This window comes from Agrilus planipennis, unplaced genomic scaffold, assembly GCF_000699045.2.
Source record: "Agrilus planipennis isolate EAB-ADULT unplaced genomic scaffold, Apla_2.0 scaffold193, whole genome shotgun sequence".
NCBI classification, from domain to species: domain Eukaryota; kingdom Metazoa; phylum Arthropoda; class Insecta; order Coleoptera; family Buprestidae; genus Agrilus; species Agrilus planipennis.
Window position 1 is genome coordinate 498,753 of NW_020442456.1, and position 25,310 is coordinate 524,062.

The following is a 25,310-nucleotide window of genomic DNA, read 5'->3' on the forward strand; positions in this document are numbered from 1 at the left end:
TGAATATGTTTTCCTTGCACTGTGTAGGGTTAGTATGGCGCAATAATCCTCTAAAGTATTTCCAGTTGTTAAATAACGCAAAGTTATAGATAATAATCGTTGATATGGTGAAATCGCCTCCCTCATAACTGTGTTCTTTTTCTTTATCATAGGTTTTAACAATTGTAGCAATTCTTCGAACTTTGCAATATCCATTCTGATATAGTTTTTGAAATCGTTTTCTTGAGTTAATGATAAGTCCTTTAAAAGTCTTTCGTGAGTGTAGACATGTCTTTTATTAAACCATTCTTTGGCCCATATTCGTTTTGTTTCTTTTCCTGTTTTCAACAAAATCACTAGCACGACTGCAACCAAAATTTCGTCGTCAGACATGTTTCTCGCATGAAAATATTGACGCGAATGGCTTGTCAATCTTATTGCTAAATATTATTGAACGTTTGGATTCAAAGGGGATATTCGATATTATTGCACAATATTTTTATTGTGCAAAATTATTGTAGGTGTATGGGCCGCCTAAAATGAGAAAGTCCACAGCCTCCATTTTTAACTATCAAAATGGATCCGAAGTCTATTCCAATCTACCCCTCCCTCCCCCCACAGGTTGCCCCGCCATCTATACCTTATATGTTTATTTTATTTGATTTTTCTACTAAACCTCCTACGTCTACACCCTTTGTGCAAACTATGACAATAGTTTAGCGATAAGACTGGACTCACGGCGAATGTTTATGTTTAGACTACTTCGCTAAAGTAAATCCCGATAAGAACAAAGAACCTGTTGTTGCGCACAAATGCATATATTAATTTATATTTCTTTAATTTAGTTTAGTCACCTTAGAATTGCCAATCGAGCTGTAACGTATTGAAATCATTAGATATACATTTTTTAACTTTACGAATCGTCTGCAGTGTTTCAAAAACGAAATAAAAAAATTTGGTCCTTCGGGCCGGATATTGTAAAAATAACGGCACAGTTTATCGAAAAAAAACAATAACGAATAATTAAATATCGATTTATCCAATAATACTGATCGTGAGTGTGAACAGTTATCGAAGAACGATCCTTCACCAACGCTTCTCTTTAGCATCGCAAGAGAAAAGGGCTGTTCCTCAACTCATCACGGACGTCGGCTTCTCAATAAAGGGCTAGAAAAGGTCAGATCTTTCCTTTATCTGTGTTTAGTGCTAATAATTGTCTATATTTTTTACAATTATTTTAATCCAAAAACTTTTCCATTTAGTTAGATTTAGTCTTGTTAATTACTTTATTTACATTTCAAATTTCTTTGTTCAGTTCAACTTCAAACATTTTAAGTTATAAATTCCTTTCCTTTATTATTTGGTTTTATAATATTTGCGAATAATTTCATTGTCATACAGACAAAATGTACGTTATGAATTCAATAATTCCTAGTAGCATAATTGAGGTTTTTCTGTCACTAATACCTGGCTCATTGTTAACTCATTTATACCTGTTTTCAGAACTTTTCTGTATCTAGTTGAAGTCAACACCCTCTCGTCTATGACAACATTCAGGAAATTCCTACATTTATCCACCACCAGAATATATTTCATTTAGACTCCACTCCCTTTCTTAGTTGTTCTCTAGTTTTTAATAAATTTAATTTTGTTAGTTAGTATGTAAGAAACATTCTCATTAAACACATCAACTCAAATTCGCTACTAGTTTTATTTAAAAAATTTAGTAGAACGGGAGTTCAGTAACGTAACTTCCGAGTGGTCTCCGGATAGTTTTTTATCTCACGACTGCACAATCTGCTTATCCTTTATTCCGTTCCAATTGCTTCTCTATTTGTCTTTCAATATCGTTTCGTTGTTATACTCATTGCCTACGATGTCGAAGTTGGGAGATCTTAAAAAATTAATCGCAAAACGCAATCTAATCAAAGCGAAGTAAGATGCAATGGAAAAATTTATAAATAATTTTAAACCTAACGACAATATTAACGGCATAAAAGCGAGAATTGCAGAAATGCCAGTTATTCGGAACGAATTTAAGGAAATAAATTTGAAAATAATCGACTGTTCAGAGATCGATGATGACGGTGACTCAAAAAATGAAATTAACGAATATTCGTTGTTCGAGGACGGGTGGTACGGCATATTGACCGATATGCAAACGATAATCGATTCTCGTTCACTTCCTGTCCCGGACATAAATATTAGCGATTTACCGAAAATGCAATGTAACGTGCGTTTCCCGGTAATAAATTTGCCTGAATTCTCGGGCGCATATACGAAGTGGCTTCCGTTATTTAACGCATTCGATAGCTTAATTCACGAAAATAGCGGTTTGGATAATTGTCAGAAGTTTCGTTATCTGAAGTCATGTCTTAAGGGTGAAGCGGTCCCCGTTCAATTGAGTCGCTAACGATTTCCGACTCGAATTACGCATCGGCTTGGGATATGCTTCAAAAGAGGTATAATATCACTAAATTAATTATTCAGGGTCATGTTCAGACAATTTTAAATACACAGGAAATCAGTAAATTCTCTTCGAAAACTTTTGGATGATGCCTGTTCGAATTTGGAAGCATTGAAAGTGTTGCAAATATTCTTAGATACGAGGGATGATTTTTTAGTTACTTTAATCACAAACAAATTGGATTACCAAACGCGAAGGGAATTTGAATTAACGTCGGGCTCCGAACCGGTATCGAAAGATACACTTATCGAATTTCTTGAGAAAAAATACGTGGTCCTCGAATCTATGAACGTAAACATTAAACAAATAAAATCACAATCCACCGGTAACACAAACGTAAACATTAACAGGAAACCGAGTGTACCGCCGATATCTAAATCAGCACACGTTATCACATCGAATAAAGTTTCGTGTTACTATTCCAAAAGAAAACAATGCGATAGGTTTTTAAGATTAACGAAGAATGAGCGATTTTCCGAAATTAAAAAGCGACGATTGTGCCTTAACTGTTTTAGAGACAATCATGTAATTTCGGAATGCCGGGCATCGGGCTGTAATATTTGTCACTCTAGATCGCATCATACGCTACTACATGAAACAAAAGAAGAAAATTCAAATGCTCAAAGAACGATTAACTCGAACCACTGTATACCGGCAGAGATTGAACGTAACATTGTTCCATCAACGGGGTAGTACAAATTAAAGATAATACCGAAAACTATTAAAATTGTCGTGCATTATTGGATAACGGGTCTCAAATAAATTTGATATCGGAATGCTTGTGTAAGTCACTACAAATGAATGATACCAGGGCTTCCATTACCGGGGTAAACAGCACTTGCAGCAAAATCATAAAATCGGCTGTTATCACATTCGGAACAAGCCTGCCTACGGTAAGTTTCGATAAATCCTCTCTGGATATTCCAAAAGGCATAAGGTTAGCGGATCCAAAATTTAACGTAAGCAGCCAAGTTGATTTATTGTTTGGGGCTGACTTATTTTGGGGACTTTTGGGCTACAAAAGAATTCAAATCCCGGATTGTAGTCTTATTTTGTCCGAGACATTGCTCGGCTGGATAGTAGGGGGAATTCACCATGGCAATCGCTTTGGCGCCCCGGGGGGCGTTTGTAATACGACTATTAAAAACAAGGAAAATCTGCAACATCTAATAGAGAAATTTTGGACGCAGGAAGAATTACGGGACGAGTCACCTATTTGGTCTAATAACGAAAATTTATGGGAACAACATTTTATTGATACATACCATCGCGATAAGAATGACGGGAGGTTTGTGGTAGAATTGCTTTTTAAAAATGAGAAGCCCGATTTGGGTGATTCCGCCCAAAATGGCCCTCAAGCGGTTTTGTTCGTTAAAAAGAAAATTAAGAAAGGATACAGATTTTAAAACGAGTTATTGCGCAGCCATCAACGAGGCACGAATAACAAAAATTATAGAGGACGTCCCGGAAAACGAACTGAATAACGAGGATGTATTTTATTTGTCGCATTCGGGAGTATTCAAAGCATCAAACGTCACAACTTGAGTTCGCGTTGTGTTTGATGGATCGGCAAAGTCCAATAACGGCCTCAATGATAATTTGATGACTGGTCCCTACCTTACAAAATTTTGAACTGTTGGTCTGATTTCGCTCTCACCAAATTGTATTCACTTGTGACATGGAGAAAATGTTTCATCAAATCAAAGTTGATGGCGAACATCATCATTATCAACGTTTGTTTTGGAGCAATTCGGAAAACGACCCTATCAGGGAATACCGCCTTACTAGATTGGTGTTTGGTCTAACGAACTCTCCCTATACCGCCATGAGATGCATACAACAGCTCGCGCAAGATTTTGGGGAAAAATTTCCTAACGCTGCCCGGGTATTAGAGCGGGACGTTTTTATGGACGACATTTTAAGCGGTGCGAATAGCGTAGACGACGCTATAAAACTTCGCGATGAAATAATATTAGATTAGATTCCGCGTCATTTAAATTAAACAAATGGAAAAGTAACAAAACAGAAATCATTTCGGATCTATCCAATAGCTCAAACACAATGTCGATAGACCTTGATAAGACAAAGAGTGCGAAAATTCTGGGATTGTGGTGGAATCCCTCGAGCGATAATTTTAGCTATGCATTCGAAAAACAAAATACAGTCAAACCTGGATAAACGAAAACTGGATAAGTGAGAAAACTCTATAAGCGACAAACATAGTCATAGTCCCATCATTTTTAGCCCCAAAAACCTCTATGAGTGACAGGGTAAGTACCTCTTTTAGAGAGAGTCATTTTTCACTTTTAGACCGCTGTAAGTGACAGTTTCTTACTCTAGACCTCTGTAAGCAAGACTATTTACAATTACTAGACATCTGCAGCACACTTGTATGCTTGTTCCTACCTGCTCATGGTACTCATCCTCTACATTTGGTTTCAGTTGATAACAATCATTGGAGAATGTAAGTTTGACGTTGTTCCCTCAAAATGTTGAAGCGAAAAATTAACTGATTTCTTTAAATAAATAAAATAAGTACCTATTTATAGCCATATGTTTATATACTTATGTATTACCTATTTCTTGACGCCCTACCACCATGTTTATGTTCGATTTTTATTAACCTCTATAAATCAGAAAACTCTATGAGTGAGAATAATATTCGGGTCCCTTAAACTCTCGCTTACCCAGGTTCGACTGTATATCGGAAAACTTAACGAAATGAAAGATGCTAGGCTTTATAGCGAAACTATACGATCCTATAGGTCTTATCTTATATAACCCATAATCGTTAGGGGAAAAATGATGATGCAACAATTGTGGTAAGAAAGAATAGACTGGGATGATCCAGTGCCTATTAAAATAAGAAACTCGTGGGACAAATTCCCAGGGTATTTGGAGGGCCTAACCCTAATAAAAATTCCCCGTAGAATATTGCCAAAATATTCTGAGAGTTGCGATTTGGTTGCCTTTTGTGATGCCTCAATGAGCGCCTACGGTGCTGCCGTGTATCTTAGGACTTAAATGGAAGGCAGCAGTTATTCTTCCTATCTGATATGCAGTAGATCGCGTGTGAGTCCATTAAAAGTAATGACGTTACCTAGGCTCGAGCTTTGCGCGGCTCTCCTAACGGCTCGCTTGATGCATAGAGTAGCAGACATATTAGATCTTACGGTTGAGAATAGGTATTACTTTTCGGATTCCATGATAGTTCTACATTATATATCGTCCCCAGTTATTGGTAACTGGCAAACATTCGTTGCTAATAGAGTATCAAAAATTCAAAATTTAAGCAAACCCAGTGAATGGCACTATATTGGTTCAAAACAAAACCCTGCGGACCTAATTTCAGAGGCGCGACTCCCGAACAAATTAATACAAAGCTTTATTGGCATGGCCCAGAATTTCTATCGAGGAAACTTTAGGAGTGGCCTGAATTCAAATTCACACCCAGTGTAAATCTAAACGAAATACCGGAGAAACGAAAGAATGCCGTGGTATCTTCTTTAAAATTTAAACCTAGTTTAGCGGTAATATGAAAATTCTCATCTTTTACAAGATTATAGCTCGTGGTCGCGTTCTGTTTAAGATTTGCATACAATGCGAATAATAAAGAAAACAAACGAATCGGTTATCTAACTAGCGACGAATTATTGAAGGCACGAAACTCAATACTTAGATACGTACAGGCGCGAGAGTTCTCCGCAGAACTTAGAGGCCCAAAAAATAAACAACCGATACAAAAGGGCAACTAGTTATATAACCTTGACCCCTTTGTCGTCAATTTGGGCCTTCTGCGGATCGGTGGTAGGTTGCGACATGACAGAAAATACCCAATTGTGTTATCGGCAAAGAATCATGATCAAATAGAACACATTTCTTTATTACATGCTGGGCCAAATCAAACTTTAGCGTCCTTTAGATGTAAATATTGGCCACTAGGGGCACGGAGTGAATTCAGGAAAATTATCCACTCTTGCATTACCTGTTTTCGAACCCGCCCAAAATTAATAGAACAAAAAATGGGTGATTACCCGGAGGCACGGTTAGAACCCTGCAAACCATTTCTTAAAATAGGTGTTGATTATTTGGGGCCTATTTTCGTAAAACAGGGCGGTAAACGAAGTGTAAAGAAAACAAAGGTATGGGTTGTTCTATTTGTTTGCATGGTTACCAGGGCAGTCCATCTCTAGTTGGTAAACGACTTAATATCGGAAAGTTTTATTAACGCCTTAAAAAGGCTTGTATCCCGACGTGGTAGAGTTGCGCTAATGTTCTGCGATAATGCTAAGACCTTTGTTGGGGCAAAACGGGAAATTGGGGAAATTTAAGAATTTTGTAGGAAAACTGAATTCCAAAATGTACTTGATTACGCTTCGAGTTCTGGAATACAATGTATAACTTTGTTCCACCTAGATCTCCCAACTTCGGCGGACTCTGGGAACGATTAGTTCGTTCAACTACGGAACATTTTAAGAGAGTAACAATGAACGCGAATTTAATCACCCTAATTATCCAAATTGAAGCAGTTATTAATTCACGCTCTCTCTCGCCTTTATCCCAAGATTCATCGGATCTTCAGGCCTGAACTCCCTCTCATTTTCTGGTAGACGAACACTTTCAAACTCTTCTCGAATACGATTCCACGAACTTATCAGAGAATCGGCTGAATCGATGGCAACGAGTAGATCAAATTAAGCAGCATTTCTGGAAGAGATGGCGACGGGAAGTTCTTAATTTGTTGCAATCACGCTCAAAATGGTGTCTCCAGCGAGGAGATCTTGTCCTCATTTACGAGGAGAATGCACCACAGTTTCAGTGGAAGATAGGGAGCATTGAGGAATTGTTCCAGGGTCCGATGGCATCGGCAGGGTTGCCGATGTTCGGACCAGCCATGGTACGTATAGGAGGTCATTGAGAAAGCTAGCCTTTCTCCCCGTCTAGTTACAATAAGTGCCGTAGTGGGGTGTGAAAGTGCATATCATTTGACCCTATTGGTGTCAATAGGGGGGGGGGAGGAAATGTGCAAACTATAGCAATAGTTTTATTTTAGTCTTAGGATCACAAGGTTACGGTAGGAAGAGACAACATGAATGAAGTGAGTGTTGGCGTGATTATGTCGTTTCGTTTGTTTATATTAATGTGGACCTAAAAGTACATAGCCTCCATTTTTAATTATCAGAATGGATCCGACGTCTATTCCAATCTACCCCTCCCTCTCCCCACAGGTCGCCACGCCATCTATACCAGAGCCAGAGAACTTTAAGTGCGTAGGAGCCGCTACATGAGCTTAGTTTCAGTCACTCCATACCCTTGAATGAGTATGAGAGAGTAAGCAGTAATAAATAATATTGCTTTCTCTTTTTCTTCTCCCTTCCACTCGCATATCAAGCCCCTTCATTCCGTAGACGAGCGGAGCCACTCTCGCAACTTAAATATTACCTACGAAAATGTTCGTTACTACGTCCGCAATACTATTGGGTTTAGATATGGAAGAGGGGACTCACCTATGAAAGGGAAGGGATAAGAAAAGGAAAGAATCATCTCACTGAGCAATGAGGAGCTCCTTGACTATACCTGAGGAGCACTCAGGAGTCAAAAGAGCCTAGTTTGCCCGGCTCTGATCTATACTATATATGTTTATTTTATTTGATTCTTCTACTAAACCTCCTACGTCTACACCCTTTGTGCAAACTATGGCAATAGTTCAGCGATAAGACTGGACTTACGGCGAATGTTTATATGTTTAGACTACTTCGCTAAAATAAATCCCGATACGAACAAAGAACCTGTTGTTGCCCACAAATGCATACTGTAATGTTCGTGGGTTTAACAAATTAGCTTTTAAGAAGAAAACTATTTATTTACACTAATTATAATTGAACTTGAAAGCACTACTAAATTATTACTAAACTTCGGTAATTATTCTATTTATTTACACTACTGTTACTATTCACTGTTCTATTTATTTCACTTCTTTCACTGTCAATTTATCTCTTGATTCACTTCTGCAACGGTCAATTTATTTCTACTCTGCTTTGGCCGATCGTCTCTTCCTTTTTATACTCCTTTGCCTCCTTTCGGGAACGTTCTCCAGTCGTCCAGAGAAGTCTCGTTTTCTTTGAACGGTTTAATTGCTTTCCCGGAACGCAGGTACGACACACACATTTACAAATACGGCGCACATGAAGAAAAGCACCCTCGGCTAGTCGGCAAATCGATAAGCCGCTCACACACACGTATGCCCGATCGCACACAATCACGCTCGTGGTCGCTACAATACATTAGTTTATATATCTTTAATTTAGTTTAGTCACACCTTAGAATTGCTAATCGAGCTGTAACGTATTGAAATCATTAAATTTACATTGTTTTAACTTAACGAATCGCCTGCAGTGTTTTATCTCAAAAACGAAATAAAAGAGCCTGCACACCCTTCACCACAAATTTTTTGTTTGTTCCATGAGGTCGAAATTAAGAAAACATTCCATATATTTTCTTGCAACGGCTTTTAATAGCATAATCAGTTTAGTAAGGAGAATAGAGAAAGACGTTAGTCTTTATCTACATACAGGTTGTAAGCTATTGTAATAAATTAATTTTAACTTACCCAGATTTCCGAACCAGAAATGGGATAACTCATGTGCTACAATCAATGCAACAAATCTTTGCTGTAAAAAGCTGTCAGTTAAACTGTCAAATAATAGTCGAGACTCTTTAAATGCAACTAAACCCCAATTTTCCATTGCTCCACTTCGAAAATCTTTGTTTGGTATTGTTATGAAATCTTCAATAAAATAGTAAGGAATCAGAACATAAAAATTTCTAGGATATTACTTTATAATGATTTGATTATTTTGAACAAGTACCTAAATAAAAATTATTGGCTAATACGTTCATGAATCAGAACAAAAATTTGGTTTTAGTTTACGTCGAAACGGATTATGGATAATTATAAGCATTATTTGTTATAAATTTCGACTTAATTGTTTAAAAATTAGGGTAGTATATGTATATTGGAAATAGTTTTAATTAAAGAAATTAATTAATTAAATGCATTAATCATCAACCTTGAAGGTTTTCGGGTAGTTTTGTTTGGAAACGGCAAGACGAGGTAGATAAATATACAAAAAAGTTATTTCAACTTTTTTTTATTTTGTTACTTTTCATTTAGTAATAGATACAATCAGTGTAAAGTAAGCGCCACATTCAGGATTTTTTTCAGATAATTTGCAAGGGTAGTCTGTAAACTAGATACTAGAGGATGCGCCACCTTAATAATGATAAGTAACGAAGTACTTCGTGATTTGAGGGTTAAAAAGAAAACTGCCCCGCAGAACCTTCTTTTCTTTAGTTGGGACGTTCACAATTGGCATAATATACAATAAAATTGTCAACTTACTAACTGAATGCCTACTTTTACTGACTCTCAGACGTTATAGGGTATATCGTAAACATAGATAAGAGATGCTAGGTAGGAATTGCAGCGAACATTAAGAAAGAAAAGGAATAACATTACACCAATTGATGTGTAACAGAAAGAGATGCAGACAAGCAGAATTTGAGTATGTTGCCAGCATCGGACTTTAAAGAAAGTTCAACATTGTGGGTAATTTAGAAAAGCAAAGACGCTTGTTTAAAGATATAATTCTAATCAGGCAGTTATAAAGCCGACCCTGATATTTTATGAACCTGAGCAACCTCTAACCGCTGCATCGCTTACTTTTATTCGGTTATCTCTTTTCACTTTATCTCTACTACTCATGAAGCATTTCCTAACTGAACAAGGGCGTGTTCATAACGCAGCAAATGACTACAGGCTCATGTGGAAACAAGAAAAGAGTTACAGTAAAAGTTCCTTATTCACGGTTTCCTTATTCGCGTTTTCATTATTCGCGGGTGAAAAAATTGCAACCCAGTTCCTGTATTCGCGGCTAAAAATTTCATTATTCGCGGATGCAATTGGTAAACAGAAAAGGATTCGGTGTCATTTATTTTAAGGGGATTGATCGCAATAAACCGCTCGTGCCTAGTGTAAATTTTTCCGAAAACATGGGTTTCTATTCTAAACATTGTGATTTAACACTTCGAGATAAATATCTAATTTTTGGTATGGTAACAGTCAAAGGTTCACACTAACTCGGTACGTTTTTGGTTTTCAATAATTCGGTCATTAAAAGCTTTTACAAGTGTTTAAAGTTGGTGCTTCTTTTACCACACGTATTTTCAATAGAAATTAAAAAATTCAAAAATGGCCTTCGATATGCTTTAGAAAATAGCTTTATCCATCTTATTACAAAATTTTAAATCTCTCTTCCAAACATTAAACTCATGATATCTAGAACCGATAAGCATGTTTTTATTCTACAGCGAGTGGACTAATTCAAGACAAAAAAATCACTAAATCTTTTAAACCCTCGCCTAAAGATGATTATAACGATTAATTTTAATTGCGAATTCCTCAATAAATTGATTTTATTATGATACATATTGGTTTTATTTTGGAATTTTAAATCATATCAATAGAACGTATACCCCGCGAATAAAGAACTGTTACTGTACATCCATTTTCACCGATAATTTATTGCTGAGTTTGCCAATTCGGATCTTCCCAACTATATCTTTTTCAGTTGAGTAAATGAAAATACTTTGAACATACTTTTCAGTGCATGAGAAGGGATCGAGAAATAATTTTTCTACAAATCTTATCATTTCCTTTTGTTAAAAAAAAATCTGCATGTTCATAAGCCAAATTATAATATATATATATATTGTGTATATAAGAGAATCGAAGAGCTATAACATACAGAGCGACAGACGGACGGGCCGACTTGGAACATAATAATAAAGGTTGCTAATTGGCTACAGAATCCCAAAAAGAAGAACAACGGAATAGAATAAAAAGGAAACGGTAATAATAAACAAAAGTAATCTAGTTTGCACTATTTTAAATTAGTTATCCACCAGTTGCATTTGAATGTTACGTTGTCTATAAAATGTTCATTGTTCGGTACACTACTAAAATAATAAATAAGTTTTTTTACCTATTTTGTCCATTGGATATCCAATACCAGTATACATTGTAAAGAAATTCATTAGTTCGATAGCAACATCTAAAGCAAACAATCGTTTACTCTTAACACTATCATCAGTAAATACTCGAATGGGAACATGCTTCTTTCCATCATAAAATATTTTTGAATCAAACGTGTAATCAGTAATTACATAAGCAACTAAGTAAGTCGACATAGGAACAGTCTCTTTGAACCTTACGATAGGGTAATGGTCTTCCTAAAAGAATTGAAATTCTATTCTACATATAATGTAAAATTTACATTGTGAAAGACAAAAAAATGAGATCGAATATAATTAGTATTAATTTGAAAAATCATTCTTAATTTTTATCCAAAATATTTAGTGAAAATTCAATTTTTTGTTTTGTTTATTCACTACCGATCTGTTACAGTTAAACATATTGTCAATGATTTACTACTTAAAATATTTTCCTTGCAAGGTAAATTTGGTAGTTTTAATAAGCACAGGGAGATTCCGTCTCTTTTCTGTCCAATCTGCTACCAAAAGTGTATAGCAAATGATACAATTCTCTGGCATAGCATATATTCTGTTTGCTGTATAGTAAATTCAATGTTAAATAAAACACGAAAAGCCCAAAATCCAACAAAAATATTCAAAAATCTGGTTTTAATATGAGGATGCTACATTCGGTACCGAAAAGGCATTTAATTTTCTGTTTCAGGTCTTAAGTTTTGAAACAGGTATAAAGGTCGTCGTTGGTTCGAAATGCTTCTCATATAAAAACCACAATCACATAATAAACAAACACCGAGCGGCATGACCTAGAGGTAGTACGACTATTGCTTTTCATTCGGGAGGACCTGGTTCGATTCCTGGTTCATCTGCCTTGGTCCAAGTAGGTCAATGTGTCTGTGCTTCCCTTGGATCACTTAGGCAAATCCTGGGGCAATAATATCCCACAGATAATCCTTCATTCTCTTCTGTCTTCATTCCGTCCGTCTCATCATTCTCACCCGAAGCATCACCCACCGATTCCCACGATTCCTCAAAGGAGGACTGCCCGCCTACCAGCATTACTTGTTGATGGGAATGAAACACCCAAAAGTTTTAAGTTTTTTATTATGACACCTTCATTAGGACACCTTCTCAGGCATGAGGGTCTAGTCAGAGATATATTAGAGACAGAAACGGGAGTTAGGAGGGGTAGAAGTAGACCTAGGTTAGATTACTGTTGACAAATAGTTAAGGATGTGGGTTGTTCTAGTTTTAGGGAAACGCGAAGTTTAGCTCAGGATAGGAAAGAGTGGAGGTACGTGTCCAATCAGTCTTAGGACTGACGACTTTATGATGACACAAACACATACCGTTGAAGAGGACCTTAAGTCGTCCTAGAACGTTATAAGGTAGAGCGGCTTTAATCGGTAGGTCCGAGGACGCCTTCCTCGGGAATCCGACACTGTCCAGTCGTGTGGACGATTGGGTGTCTCTTGAAGATTTTTGCTTTTCCACGAAAATATAAAAAAAGCAGTTGCTTCCTAACGCTCCGCTGGATGTGGACTATCTACATCCAGCGTCAAAGATGAAGAAGCTCGCCACTCATATTAGCGAAACGTTAGGAAGCAATTCCAATTCACGAAGACCCTTAGACCCTAATTAAGACAGCATCAGTTTACTCAGTAGCCGCGGAAGCCTTAACAATTTCTAATTTTTATTATTTTATTTAGTTTAGTTCTACGGCATTTCTTTTGATATTTTTGGAGTTCCATGTTGTATTGTTAACTTCAGCCATAAACGTAAACGCAATTTTTCAATAATTTTGCGGTTGGAATTCTTAACTAGGAAAAAAGTCATGGTGGTCATGGCCTACGCCGTTCTTTTGTTGGTCATTTGTTTCCATCAATTATTCTGATTTGATATGCTTTTCACGAGACAAGGACATTTAAAGTAATTCATGCGTGACAGTAGCATTCGAAAGCACGTTGTAGTAGTAGGTAAGTTCGAAAACTTTAAGAGTAATTTGAAATATATTTCACTGTTAGTTTATTGTCAGTTGGTACACATAACAATCAAAATATAATATAATAACTATAATTAATTCGTTTGAAGAAAAGTACACGTAAATAAAGACCAAGTCTTGATCTCTGCGTGCCGTATACGTAATTCGAAAAGTTGCCTTACAATTGGGGCTCTGGCGCAGAAGCGGATTCTGGGGTTAAAACATGATTTTGAACAGGTTCGGACTTGTCGTTGTATCGCATTCTGATTCGAATGTGTTTGCCTTTATTCATTGGTACTTATTTGATACAGTTAAATAGTTTGATTGGACGTAGTACGTGCTACAGAGGTGTAACGGTCAAAGGTATTTTCCTGATACGAGTCTGTTTACTATTCCATTGTCTGTTGTCAATCACGTGCCAATCGCGTGCATTTATTTTGTGTACATTTTTTCAAGATGAACAGAATATAGGCCTTCCGAGACGGCTGGTATCTAGACACAAAATGTATTGTTGACCTTATCAACGGCGATGTCGACACAATATTATGGACCCTTTATTAGCCTACGAAGTATAATTTTTCTTAATTTTTTTTCTTTCGTGAACCATACATATATTCTATTCATTGGATCGTGAAACATTATACAGATTACACTCTTAACTCCCTCTTCCATACCCTGTTCCCCCGTCCTAAGATCTAAATACATGGTGTTTCTGAAATTAGTAGCAAGCTTTGAAAGGTGTAGACTAGATGCAATAAAGAATCGCATGGTGAGTAAAACAGCGTGGTTAAGGGACAAAACTAAATTGTAAGAAAAAAAGACGAAGTTGCATTCGGAGCCGACCCTGGGCGTGAATAATAATTGGCGTTCTGCACTGGTATATTATTCTGTACTAACCTACGACACTGACACATTGACCTACTTCTGATAACTTCTACTGATGACTACATGAATACATACGTAACACAAGTCTATAACGTTAAAGAACCAAGAACTACTCTAGGCTGGCTGTACAGAAAAGCTTTGTTGATCGCACTGAATTTAATCTAACAAATAACAATGAGAGAGAAATTCATAAGAAATACATCATCGATGCTGTGTAGCAACTGATTGAATGCGGCGTTGCAATGTCGTATTTTGCTGCGTAATTCTACCAGGGCTGGACTGGCTCTTGTCTGTACTTTTTTTCGTGGAAACGGTGGACTTTCGGACCACCAAACATTAATTTTCTTATTTTATAGCGTTTTATAAAATCCCACAAATGACGCGGTAAAAGCCATCTGTAGTACAATGCTACATTTAGTGGAATTTATTATGCTCAACAAGGTTCATTTAAATATATGGATATCTACTTGCTGAACTGAAATGAGTTTATTTGTTCGATTTTGGTAACGTACCTATCACGTAGTGGTGAGCTACGCCGTGGATTCAGTTCAGCAAGTAGACATCCATCTATTTAAATGGACCTTGTTGAGCATAATGAATTCCACTAAATGTAGCATTGTACTATAGATGGCGTTTACCGCGCTATTTGTGGTATTTTATAATTGTAAACGAGATGAACAGAAAAGGAAAAAAAGTACGAATTATGCGATAATTCGAATATTCAATTTAAATTTTAAATGGAAAATACTATTTCTATTGGGAATTTTTAGATATTTTCAAACCCCTAGTTTTAATTCTAATAAATATCTATTTACACAAAATAGTGAAAGTAGTTATTATTAATATAATTAAAAGCGATACTTACTAAAACGCCTGTATTTGAAAGAATCGTTAAATTACTTTTAACTCGATTGAAAGTAATCTGAAATGGCGTTTNAGTACCAGGTAATGGAGCTGGGTGGTCGGTAATGTCAATACTCTCAAGCATTTTCCCAAGTCTTTATTAATTAAATTTCTTTAGGATAGGTTTTATTCTTTCATCTCTTTTTACATATTCAATTTTTCTTTTCTTTTGCAAATAACTAACTTCAGTAATTTATCTATATATAAAAGAAAGTCGTGTTAGTTACACTATTTATAACTTAAGAACGGCTGAACTGATTTGGCTGAAAATTGGTGGGGAGGTACTTTAGAACTAGGAGACCGACATAGGATACTTTTTATCCCGTTCCCGTGGGGGGGAGGAGTGGTGAAGAGAAGTTGCAATGTTTAAATGGAACATATATTATTTGTGGTCAAATTTACTTGAAACTTGATCATAATGGCCTCTCATTTAATTTCTGAAAGTCCTATCTCGACATTTTTAAAAATTCAACTTCCAAAGGAGGGAGAGAGTAAAAAGGTGTTACAATTTTTGCTTGGGACATACTTTATTTGTGGTTGTGTGGTTGAATTTACTTGAAACTTGGTATATATGCTGTTTGGTATTATTAATCAAATGAAAAGAGGTTGCAGCGTGTCCATGGGGTATATTTTATTTGTACTCGGATTTATTCGAAGGTTGCTCATTGTTGAAATTAAGCAAACACGTGTTTTGGCAATTTTTAAAAATCAACCCTTAAGGATGAAATGTTGTTGCTACGTTTGTATTTGATGGCGACATTACATAAAATTAAAACGTTGTAAGGGTGAATTGGGAGTTAAAAGGGTTTATGGAGAAACAATATTAATTTCTGCGAGCGAAGCCGCAGGGAAAAGCTAGTAGGTAATATAAATCCATTTTGTTTAGATTAATTTTGAAAAACCAGGCGATAATTTTTCACGTCACGTTTTAATTAATGATTTGTAACAACGCGGCAACTGCCTTCAAAACCTTTTCTATGCTAATTGGCATTAATTAGTATATTAATTAGCTTCTGAAAACATAGACTATTGTAGTTTGATAAAGTAAGTTAACAAGCTAATTTACCTGTTTACCCCGATGTGTGCAATTATTTTAGACACAACGATAACATAAAACAGCAGAGAGATTTAACGTCGAAAAACAAAAGCTTAACAATGAATTACGACATACAATTAAGTATATGGGTTTTGATAAGGTGAAATTAATTAAAATTCCACAAAAAATATATGACGAAAGAGAAAAAAAATTTACTTCAAACAGGTTGAAAATTAAAACTCAATTTATATCTCTCCCTTTTCGAATATTACCGGAATAGAATCTTAGCCATCAAGAGGGTAAAAGGATATATATTTTGAATAGCACACCACATTCTCCTCCTGAAATATACTAACGAATTTAAGAAAAAATGAAAGACAAGACTTGTTGAAATCCTTACAAGCCACGGAGAACCATACAACAACATACTGGGATCAACCACCAGATCTTTGTGTCGTTTTTATGGCTAGCAATCAAGAAGGAGGAAAGAGCTGTCCACATGCTATGTTATTGCTCTACGCTAACTGAACGTAGTTCTGCCAATATGCGGGTAATTACCCGTCTTTCGGTGAATTTTACTTTTTACGGCTAATTTATGAGTAATCTGAAAATGCGGGGTGAAACGAGTAATGCCAGTTTTTGTTGATTTGTTAATCTTCAAATTGTTTATTTTAATAAATAACTACTTAATTTATTGATTTGAATTATTTATAATTTCTATGATTTTTTAATACTAAACAATTTAAAGTTTATTTATGTACAATAATTGTGAATCACAATTTAACTTTAAATATTAGTTGTAAACTTAATATTCTTCTTAGTAGTTTTAAATGTAACCTTCCGTAATTTGAACTGAAGATGACGCTTTTTCGTTGGTTGATATTAGGTTGTGTAGGAGTGGGTGAAATTTGGGTAAAGTGAACCCTCTAAGGGGAAATGTTAATAATTATACGCATTTATACGGCTATTAGGACAGCTCAGCTCTGGCAAAAACCTGAGCAAACAATAAGCCTAAACCAACCATAAAATAATAAGAGAAGAAACAGTTCAATGAAAACATAAACTATCCGGACGTTCCCAGAAGGTTCACGAAAGTAAACAAAAGAGTATTTATAGGAAGAGACGATCGCCGAGAAGAAGTAGAAATAAATTGACCGTTGCAGAAGTGAATTCAGAAATAAATTGACAGTGATAGGAGTGAAATAAATAGCGCAGTGAATAGTGATATATCAACAGTAGTGTAAATAAATAGAATAATTCATAACCTAAGTTTAGTAATAATTTAGTAATGTTTTTAAGTTCTTTAATAATTAGTGTAAATAAATATTTTTTGTCGTTATGAGTCTTAATTGAGTTAATTTTGTTAAACCCACGAACATTACAATATGCATGCAATTGTGTTTAACGATACAAAATGAAAGGTTGACTTTCAATCATCTTAAATAGGTATGTCAAGTTGCGGTATTCTCGCTAACTTTGTTATTAGCCTAATATTTACCAAAGTGCTAGCTGAAACATTGGTATCATGTTTAGTAAGTTTAAACTTCTGCATCAAGCATTTATATTTCATATTTAACTTAGGAAAAATTCTTGATAACGGAAAACTAGTAATCAACTTACCTTTCAGTCTCATTTACCCCTTTGGTAATACTTCGATAAAATCCGAAAGTTTCGCCGGTAAAAAATCCAGAAAACGAAATTCCAAGGACGTACATTTCCGGCTTTAATCGATATGGCAAATATATCTCCAGTAAATCATAATCAGGTTGATATGAATGCGAAACTTCTTGTGCATTCAAATGTACTTCATGAATTAGCAAATTTTTGCTGTGCAGAGTAATACGATCCGTAACATTTAGTACCCTAATGATAATTCTTACTTCTCCACTAAATGTATTGTCTTCAAAATCCGGTACTGTCAAATACAGTTTATATGATACAGGAACTACATCTTCAGGTAATCGGTGCTTTACTAAAAATGCATTTGCAGACAATTAATAATGAGTGAATAAAGTAGAAGAAATGGGTTTGTTACAGTTTTTCAAATTAAATGTTACCATAAAAGTTATGGCTAATAAATTATATCCTCTATTAAGTATTTATATGTTGTACGTTGCATACTTCCTCTTGTAAGTTTTGACGATATAACGTTTGCCTACTTTCTTTTATGCTGTTGTGTTGATAAATAGATATTTCATATTTTTTTCTTTCATAACATGATGAAGAGAGGATTTGAAAAACAGTCGAAAAAGTATTGAAAATGGAATATAGAAACGGAAATATTAGTTTTGCAACGGCAACCAACGTTAATGGAAGAGAACTGGCAATTCCTGAAGAAATGAAGTAGTTTTTATTGCCTCAAATTTTAACATTTGAAGAATTTCTTCTTGGACCTACTATCAGAGATGAACGGAAGCTGCTAATTCGCATCTTCAAAATCAAGAGAATAAAGTTCCGGAAAGAAAAGATGTTAAGGTATAAAAATATTGTTTACATCAACAAAAGCACACTTTAATTATATGCATCATAGAGTATTTGACATAACCAATGTATCAGTGTTGTGTATTCTTCCGGACTTTTTGACCGTAGTCCGTGGAATTTTATTTTTCCAAACGTTTCGCCGTTGATAGCATCTGATCAATTACGACTCAGCACCTGCCCAGTCATCATTGAAGATACCATCGGCAAAGAACGGCGAAACGTTTGGAACAGTAAAATTCCACGGACAACGACCAAAAAGCTCGGAAGAAAACACCGCATGGACATACGCCGGCCGTGAAAGCCTAAGAACTAGAGTGACCAATGTAATGTGCATTGTTTTTTGATGTTTCGAAAGGTATTCTTTCAGAAAATGAAATTAACGGTTTTCTAATTTAACCGAGCTATTTTTACGATTACTTTATGGTGTTCAAAATATTTGAAATATAGAGTCTTTTATTCCATATTGATATTTAGTAGGTACCTATTCATGTTACTGTAAAAGCCCAAATATTTGCAAATCTAGGATTTATCAACATGAGGTGGTAAGTAGTATGTAAGTAGGTATTGAAGTAAAATTAATTTTTCGAGCTTTCACCATTAGAGTTCGATTCATGTTCACGTTATATCAATAACGATTAGTATGCTGGTTTCGGGTTTAAAATAGTATATTTAATTAGAAATTATTTACCTATTATATTAAACGTTCTAATTGTGAGGCAAGTTAATTTTAATACATTTTTTAAATCATTTTAAAACACAGTAAAAACATAAAATTCAAGGTAGAAGTTTAAAAAAATATCAAAAGAAGAGAGTCTTCAAGAAGTTATGGAAAATTCAACTCCCTGCAAAATGCTTGACAAAGAAGTGCGCTTGCAAGTCATCATAATTCACTCACCACGTTGTTACAAGTAAAACTTTTTTCTATTACTATTTAGAAATGGCAATAAACAATGTTAAATATAATAAAAATAATTAGGTACACAATAATTCTATTAGCTTAGCCAACCAAGATGTAAGTTAAAATTCAAATATTAATGTGAAAATTCATTTTCCATTTATACCAACTATAAATTACTTCCCTCGCCGGGAATCGAACCCGGTACCTTCGGCTTTACGCACCAGTAGAATGATAAATAATAAAGCCAAAGGTCTCGAGTTCGATTCACAGCGACAATTTTTTCTTCATTAACTTAAATTAATTTATAGTTAGTATAAATGGAAAATGAATTTTCACGTTAATATTTGATATCAACGTGTTTCATATATAACTAAAAATTTACTAGAACAAAATTTTATTATTCTTTATTTTACTGTATTTTATTTTTCTAAAGGATTTTACTCTCCATTTACTATACTTATTGCGAATGAAATCCTAATAAGTATTATCAATGCAAATGCGAGTTTGTTTGTTTATTATATAAAAAACCATATTCTTGAATAACTTTTTGAAACATAGTAAATAGAGATTTTAATGTATTCATAACTCGGAACATATTTTTACAAAAAAACTTCGGACCTTTTTTATACAGATTAATTCAAAGAGAATTAAATTAAAAGAAGTAAATCAAATAAATCAATCTAGCAATCAATCAATCAATCAATTTAATCAATTGAAAGTATTGTTCCGGTCAAAAAAAAATAGTTTTTTTGACATTTGTACAAATAATCGTGATAAAACAATACCCGACGGGGTTACCGACTGTAAACCTACATCATTGTATTAAGCAGACCTTCCGAACAAAATTGCGTAAAAAAAAATAATCTGAATCATTTTTCCCATTCACCTGTCCATATTGTCTGGACTATTATTTGTAACTATTAGGTACTATAAAAACGTAATTCATCTTTTACAGAGTATAATAAAACATTGCATAGGTAATTAAATTATTAACTGTCAAATATTTTACACTTCAGTTACTAGTTGGTCTAAAATTTTATTTACCCTCTATAGATTATTAAGATTTATCTTCCAATCATGTATTAGGTATAGGTACAATGCTTTTTTTCCACTTTAAAATTAAACTTGAAAGTTATTTCTGTGAATAAACTGAAAGTTAATTAAACGCTATAAATAATTATTTTCTTTGTCGTTTGTAAAAGGTCGTTAATCCATTAATTCGTAAATAAACAAATAAATAAACTAGTACTGATGAATGTAAAGGTCAATCGAGGTATATGTTTCGTTATCGTATTTCAATAAGAGTAATTAGTTAATAGAATCTGCTTAATAGTGTATAATTTTTTGAGATGCAACAATAATTAAAAACATTAGAAGCGCATTTGTATTTTACCTGGGAAATTTGTGTTGTAGGAATAGATACAAGTAGACACACATAACACAAGTAGAATAAAATTTAGTATCATTTCTGCATGAACGATTAAAAAATATCCACAAAACAAACAATCACATCAACAGAACACATATGTATATGAGTATATCCGCTACTGGTCTTTACTCATTAATACAGTTTACCACTGGTTAGTGAAATGATTCGTGTTAACTTTATAGCTGGTGAATAATAACAGAATTCTTTGGGGGCTTATAAGAAGCAGAGTTTTGTTACTTAATATATTGAAAAGAAATTGGAACTAATCGCGCAAAATGATTTACGTTTATTTTTCACATAAATAATCCACATACCTTTAAAAACTGATCTAGTACTTTCACTATGTAAGCAATCATAGAGAAAAATACGTGTAGTATGGCAATCAAAAGACAATTTGTGCTACTGACAGCTAAAAGAAACGATTTAGTTAGAGAAATATCAATTCAAAAATCAGTTTCAAACGTACAAATTGTTTTCACTTCTTGAAAGTACTTACACGTTCATGAGAAACATTTCTGAAGAAAGTAACTCTTTCTATTATCTTTAGCTACACTTATAATGATTGAGTTTGAGGTGTTTTTCATAATAAATCGATACAGATGGCGACCGGTAACAAAAAAGTCGACATTTTCGGAAAATTTAACACGGTCAGTACATAGAAAACAGTCGCTTCAGTGGACAGCAGTCGTTTGAATTAGTTTAAATAAAGTAAAGGCTTCTTTCGAAATTTTAGAATTCTCATGAATATAAAAAACATAAGTAACCCTAACTTTAGAATAGTTATACAAGAAAACCAAGTGGAATTGTGTAGGTCTAAATTAAATAAGTACAGATTAAAAACTCGAAATTCGGCATAAAATGTTTAGAAGAAAGTTCCGAGATTAAAGCAAAGAGAATTGAATTAAAAGAAGTAAATCCAATAAATCAATCTAGCAATCAATCAATCAATCAATTTAATCAATAGCAAGTATTGTTCCGGTCAAAAAAAATTGGTTTTTGACATNTACGTCTCATCGGTTTTACCTACTTCAAACTTTTCTTCTACTTCTTTACACATCCTATCAATCCACTGTTCACGGACTTCACTAATACTTACTATCTCTAATTATAATCTATCCATCTCTACTTTTAAATTGTCTAATTTTCCTACTTGCCTCATTGTCCTAACATTCCTCGCTCCGACTCGTGAAATATTACACCTGTTTATAACTTAAAAAATTAATTTTTTTGACTATGAATGACGAAATTAATTATGTTTGTATATGATCTTTCTATCATGTTTTGTTTCGGCTAGGTATGATTTTTTTTGAGACGCTGCAAACATCTTTTTTCAGAAATACTAAAGCTGTGCCGACTTCTGCTCAGCGTTTGATTATCAAAATGACCTTTATTTTCGACGAAGAATGCAACAATATTAAAAAAATGAAATTGGATAGTGCCCCGGTTAAATAATACANATGATTTTTTTTGAGACGCTGCAAACATCTTTTTTCAGAAATACTAAAGCTGTGCCGACTTCTGCTCAGCGTTTGATTATCAAAATGACCTTTATTTTCGACGAAGAATGCAACAATATTAAAAAAATGAAATTGGATAGTGCCCCGGTTAAATAATACATTCTGTATAATCGAAAATTTAAAAATATATGAATAAGATGATTTGGTGAAACATTTACAGCCTATTTACACGGGCTACTTTTTGTAGCGCTTCTGAAGCGCTACGGTTGCGCGATTTTTTGAAATACACTGTTTTAAATTGATGCTTTCACACGATAGCAGCGCTTCAAAGACGTAGCAGCCTTCGCTTGAATTATGCGGCTAAAGAGTCGTGTAATTGTTGCGCTTCACTAAGAAATACATTTACTTAAGTTAACGCTTCCACACTGACGTATTTTTAGTAGTGCGATAGACCGATATGGACAATGTCGACGTCGAAAATTTCATAATTTCAAAGACTGCATTTGGAATAGCTGCAGTGTAGACTATATAAGAGCATGGGAAGAAATGACTGAAAAACTTTTTTCATTTCGACGTAAATCTCGGAACGACGTATACAAATCCCTTTATCAGTCGATTGCTGTTGTAAGGATTGACCCAATATTTCCTGCGACGAGCTGATGGGATCCAAAAACATCGAAATCGCGATCCGCGTCTGGCAGTTTTGACGGAATACAGACCACTTCGAATTATTTTATTCGATTATGGTAACGTGCCTATCACGTTGANAATTTTTTTCCGCGACTTCATTTTCTGTTTCTTTAAATTTGAAATAGATACGTTACTACATCGGCTACAATATCGAAGCGCTGCAAAAAATCGCTCTCTGTACATAAAAAAAACTTTTGTGTGTTTCATTCCCACCACCCACTAATGCAGGTGGGTGGGTATAGTCCCTATTCAGTCTCCTTTCAGGAATTGTGGAAATGGATGGGTGGTGGTTTGGGTGAGAAAGATGAGACGGACGGAATGAAGACAGAAGAGAATGAAAGATTATCTGTGGAATACTACTGCCCCAGCACCCGACTGGAAATTAGTTCAGAGAACTCGGATTATGATCAGATGCGGATCAGATTTTCCGTAACACGGGCATCTGATCAGAGTACGGTACTCCATTCCTTTATTTGGTCATCCGATCAGAAATTGATCAACGCACAGTACTCTATTTGGTGATCCAACCATCTGATAAGAAATTGATCATAGTAGAGTATCCTATCCCTTAATCCAGTCATCTGACCAATTTCTTATCACAATTTAATGCTTCATATTCTATTACGGTGGGGCCAAAAACTTGTAAACTTTGCGCTCGAACATAAGTTGACAATAATAAATACCTGCTTTAAGAAAAAACCAAACCAAAAATGGACGTGGAGGTCGCCAAACGGGCTTCACAAAAACGAGATTGACTACATTATCACAAACCATCCAAAATCATTTACNTTAAAAAACTAAGAGATATACATATATCGAACATATTCATCATCATCATCAAAAGGTCGTCAGTCCTAAGACTGGTAGTACACGCACCTCCTCTACTTTCTATCCTGAGCTAATCTTCGCATTTCCCTAGAACTAGAACATCTTCCATCCTTAACTATTTGTGAACAGTAATCTAATCTAGGTCTATCTCTATCCCTCTTAATTCCTGTTTCTTTCTCTAATATGTCTCTGACTAGACCTTCATACCTGAGANATATGAAAAAAAACATACCGTTTCGTTTAAAAAAAATGAGGTTATCCATGTTTTTAGCTTCATCATTATCATAAGGTCGTCAGTCCTAAGAATGGTTGGACACGCACCTCCACTTTTTCCTATTCTGAGCTAATCTTCGCATTTCCCTAAAACTACAACAACCCACATCCTTAACTGTTTGCGAACAGTAATCTAATCTAGGTCTACCTCTACCCCTACTAACTTCCGTGTCTGCCTCTAATATGTCTCTCTATCTCGCCTATTTCTTATTGACTTCTATAGTCCTCTGTTCTCCTATTCTTTCTAATGCCTCTTCATTTCTAACCTTTTCTATCCACGTTATCCTCATCATTCGCCTATAACACCACACTTTGAAAGCTTCTAACCTTTTCTTTTCCACCGCGCCCACTGTCCATGTTTCGCACCCGTACAACGCCGCGCTCAAAATATACACCTTTAATAACCTTTTCGAATTTTTAAATTAACCGGTCGCGAGCATAGAAGTGACTTCTTTTTATTAAAAGCGACACGACCCTATTCTATCCTCTGCTTTATATCCCTACTACTCCTTCCGCCCTGACTTATCTGACTTCCTAGATATTTAAAATTCGCCACTTCTTCTAATTTTTCGTCTCCTATCTTTATATTCGCTTTTTCCCTACTTTTTCTTCCCTTGCATACCAGTATTTTAGTTTTACTTTTATTACTGATCTGTCAGTACCGCTTCCATTTTATTTAATGCTATATATAAGTCCTCCTTGCTAGATGCTAATACTGCTATATCATCTGTAAATCTAAGCATACTAATCTTTTGCCCCTGTATATCTATCCCTACAGTTGTACTGTCTTTAATGATGTTGATCGCGTCTTCGATGTATAGATTAAAAAGTAGCGGTGACAGTGTGCATCCCTGCCTGACTCCCTTCCTAATATTTACTTCTCTACGTTGCATCCCCAGCTCTATAACTGCCTGTTGCTCTTTATACAAACTAAGTATCACTCTTCTATCTT

The 25,310-nt window shown here is 35.0% G+C and overlaps 2 protein-coding genes across 4 annotated transcripts in view; one reads left to right on the forward strand and one right to left on the reverse strand.

Annotated features, from left to right (window-relative positions):
- The window catches only part of LOC108736783 (glutamyl aminopeptidase-like), a 37,097-nt gene extending 21,804 nt beyond the window's left edge, over positions 1-15,293 (reverse strand). Inside the window, exons 1-3 of the mRNA XM_025980575.1 lie at positions 15,229-15,293; positions 11,491-11,737; positions 9,057-9,233 (exon numbers count right to left, since the gene is read on the reverse strand). Coding sequence (XP_025836360.1) covers positions 9,057-9,233; positions 11,491-11,695 — 382 coding nt within the window. The 5' untranslated portion in view covers positions 11,696-11,737; positions 15,229-15,293. The remainder of the gene's footprint in view (positions 1-9,056; positions 9,234-11,490; positions 11,738-15,228) is intronic.
- LOC108736784 overlaps positions 5,044-25,310 on the forward strand; it is a 37,296-nt gene continuing 17,029 nt past the window's right edge. For 2 of the 3 annotated variants that reach the window (XM_018469348.1, XM_018469353.1), the window contains exons 1-2: positions 5,044-7,343; positions 18,528-18,777. The gene's annotated coding sequence lies outside the window, so the exon portion shown is untranslated. Of the gene's footprint in view, positions 7,344-18,416; positions 18,778-25,310 lie in introns of those variants that run through there. The other variant, XM_025980576.1, reaches the window with a different exon arrangement.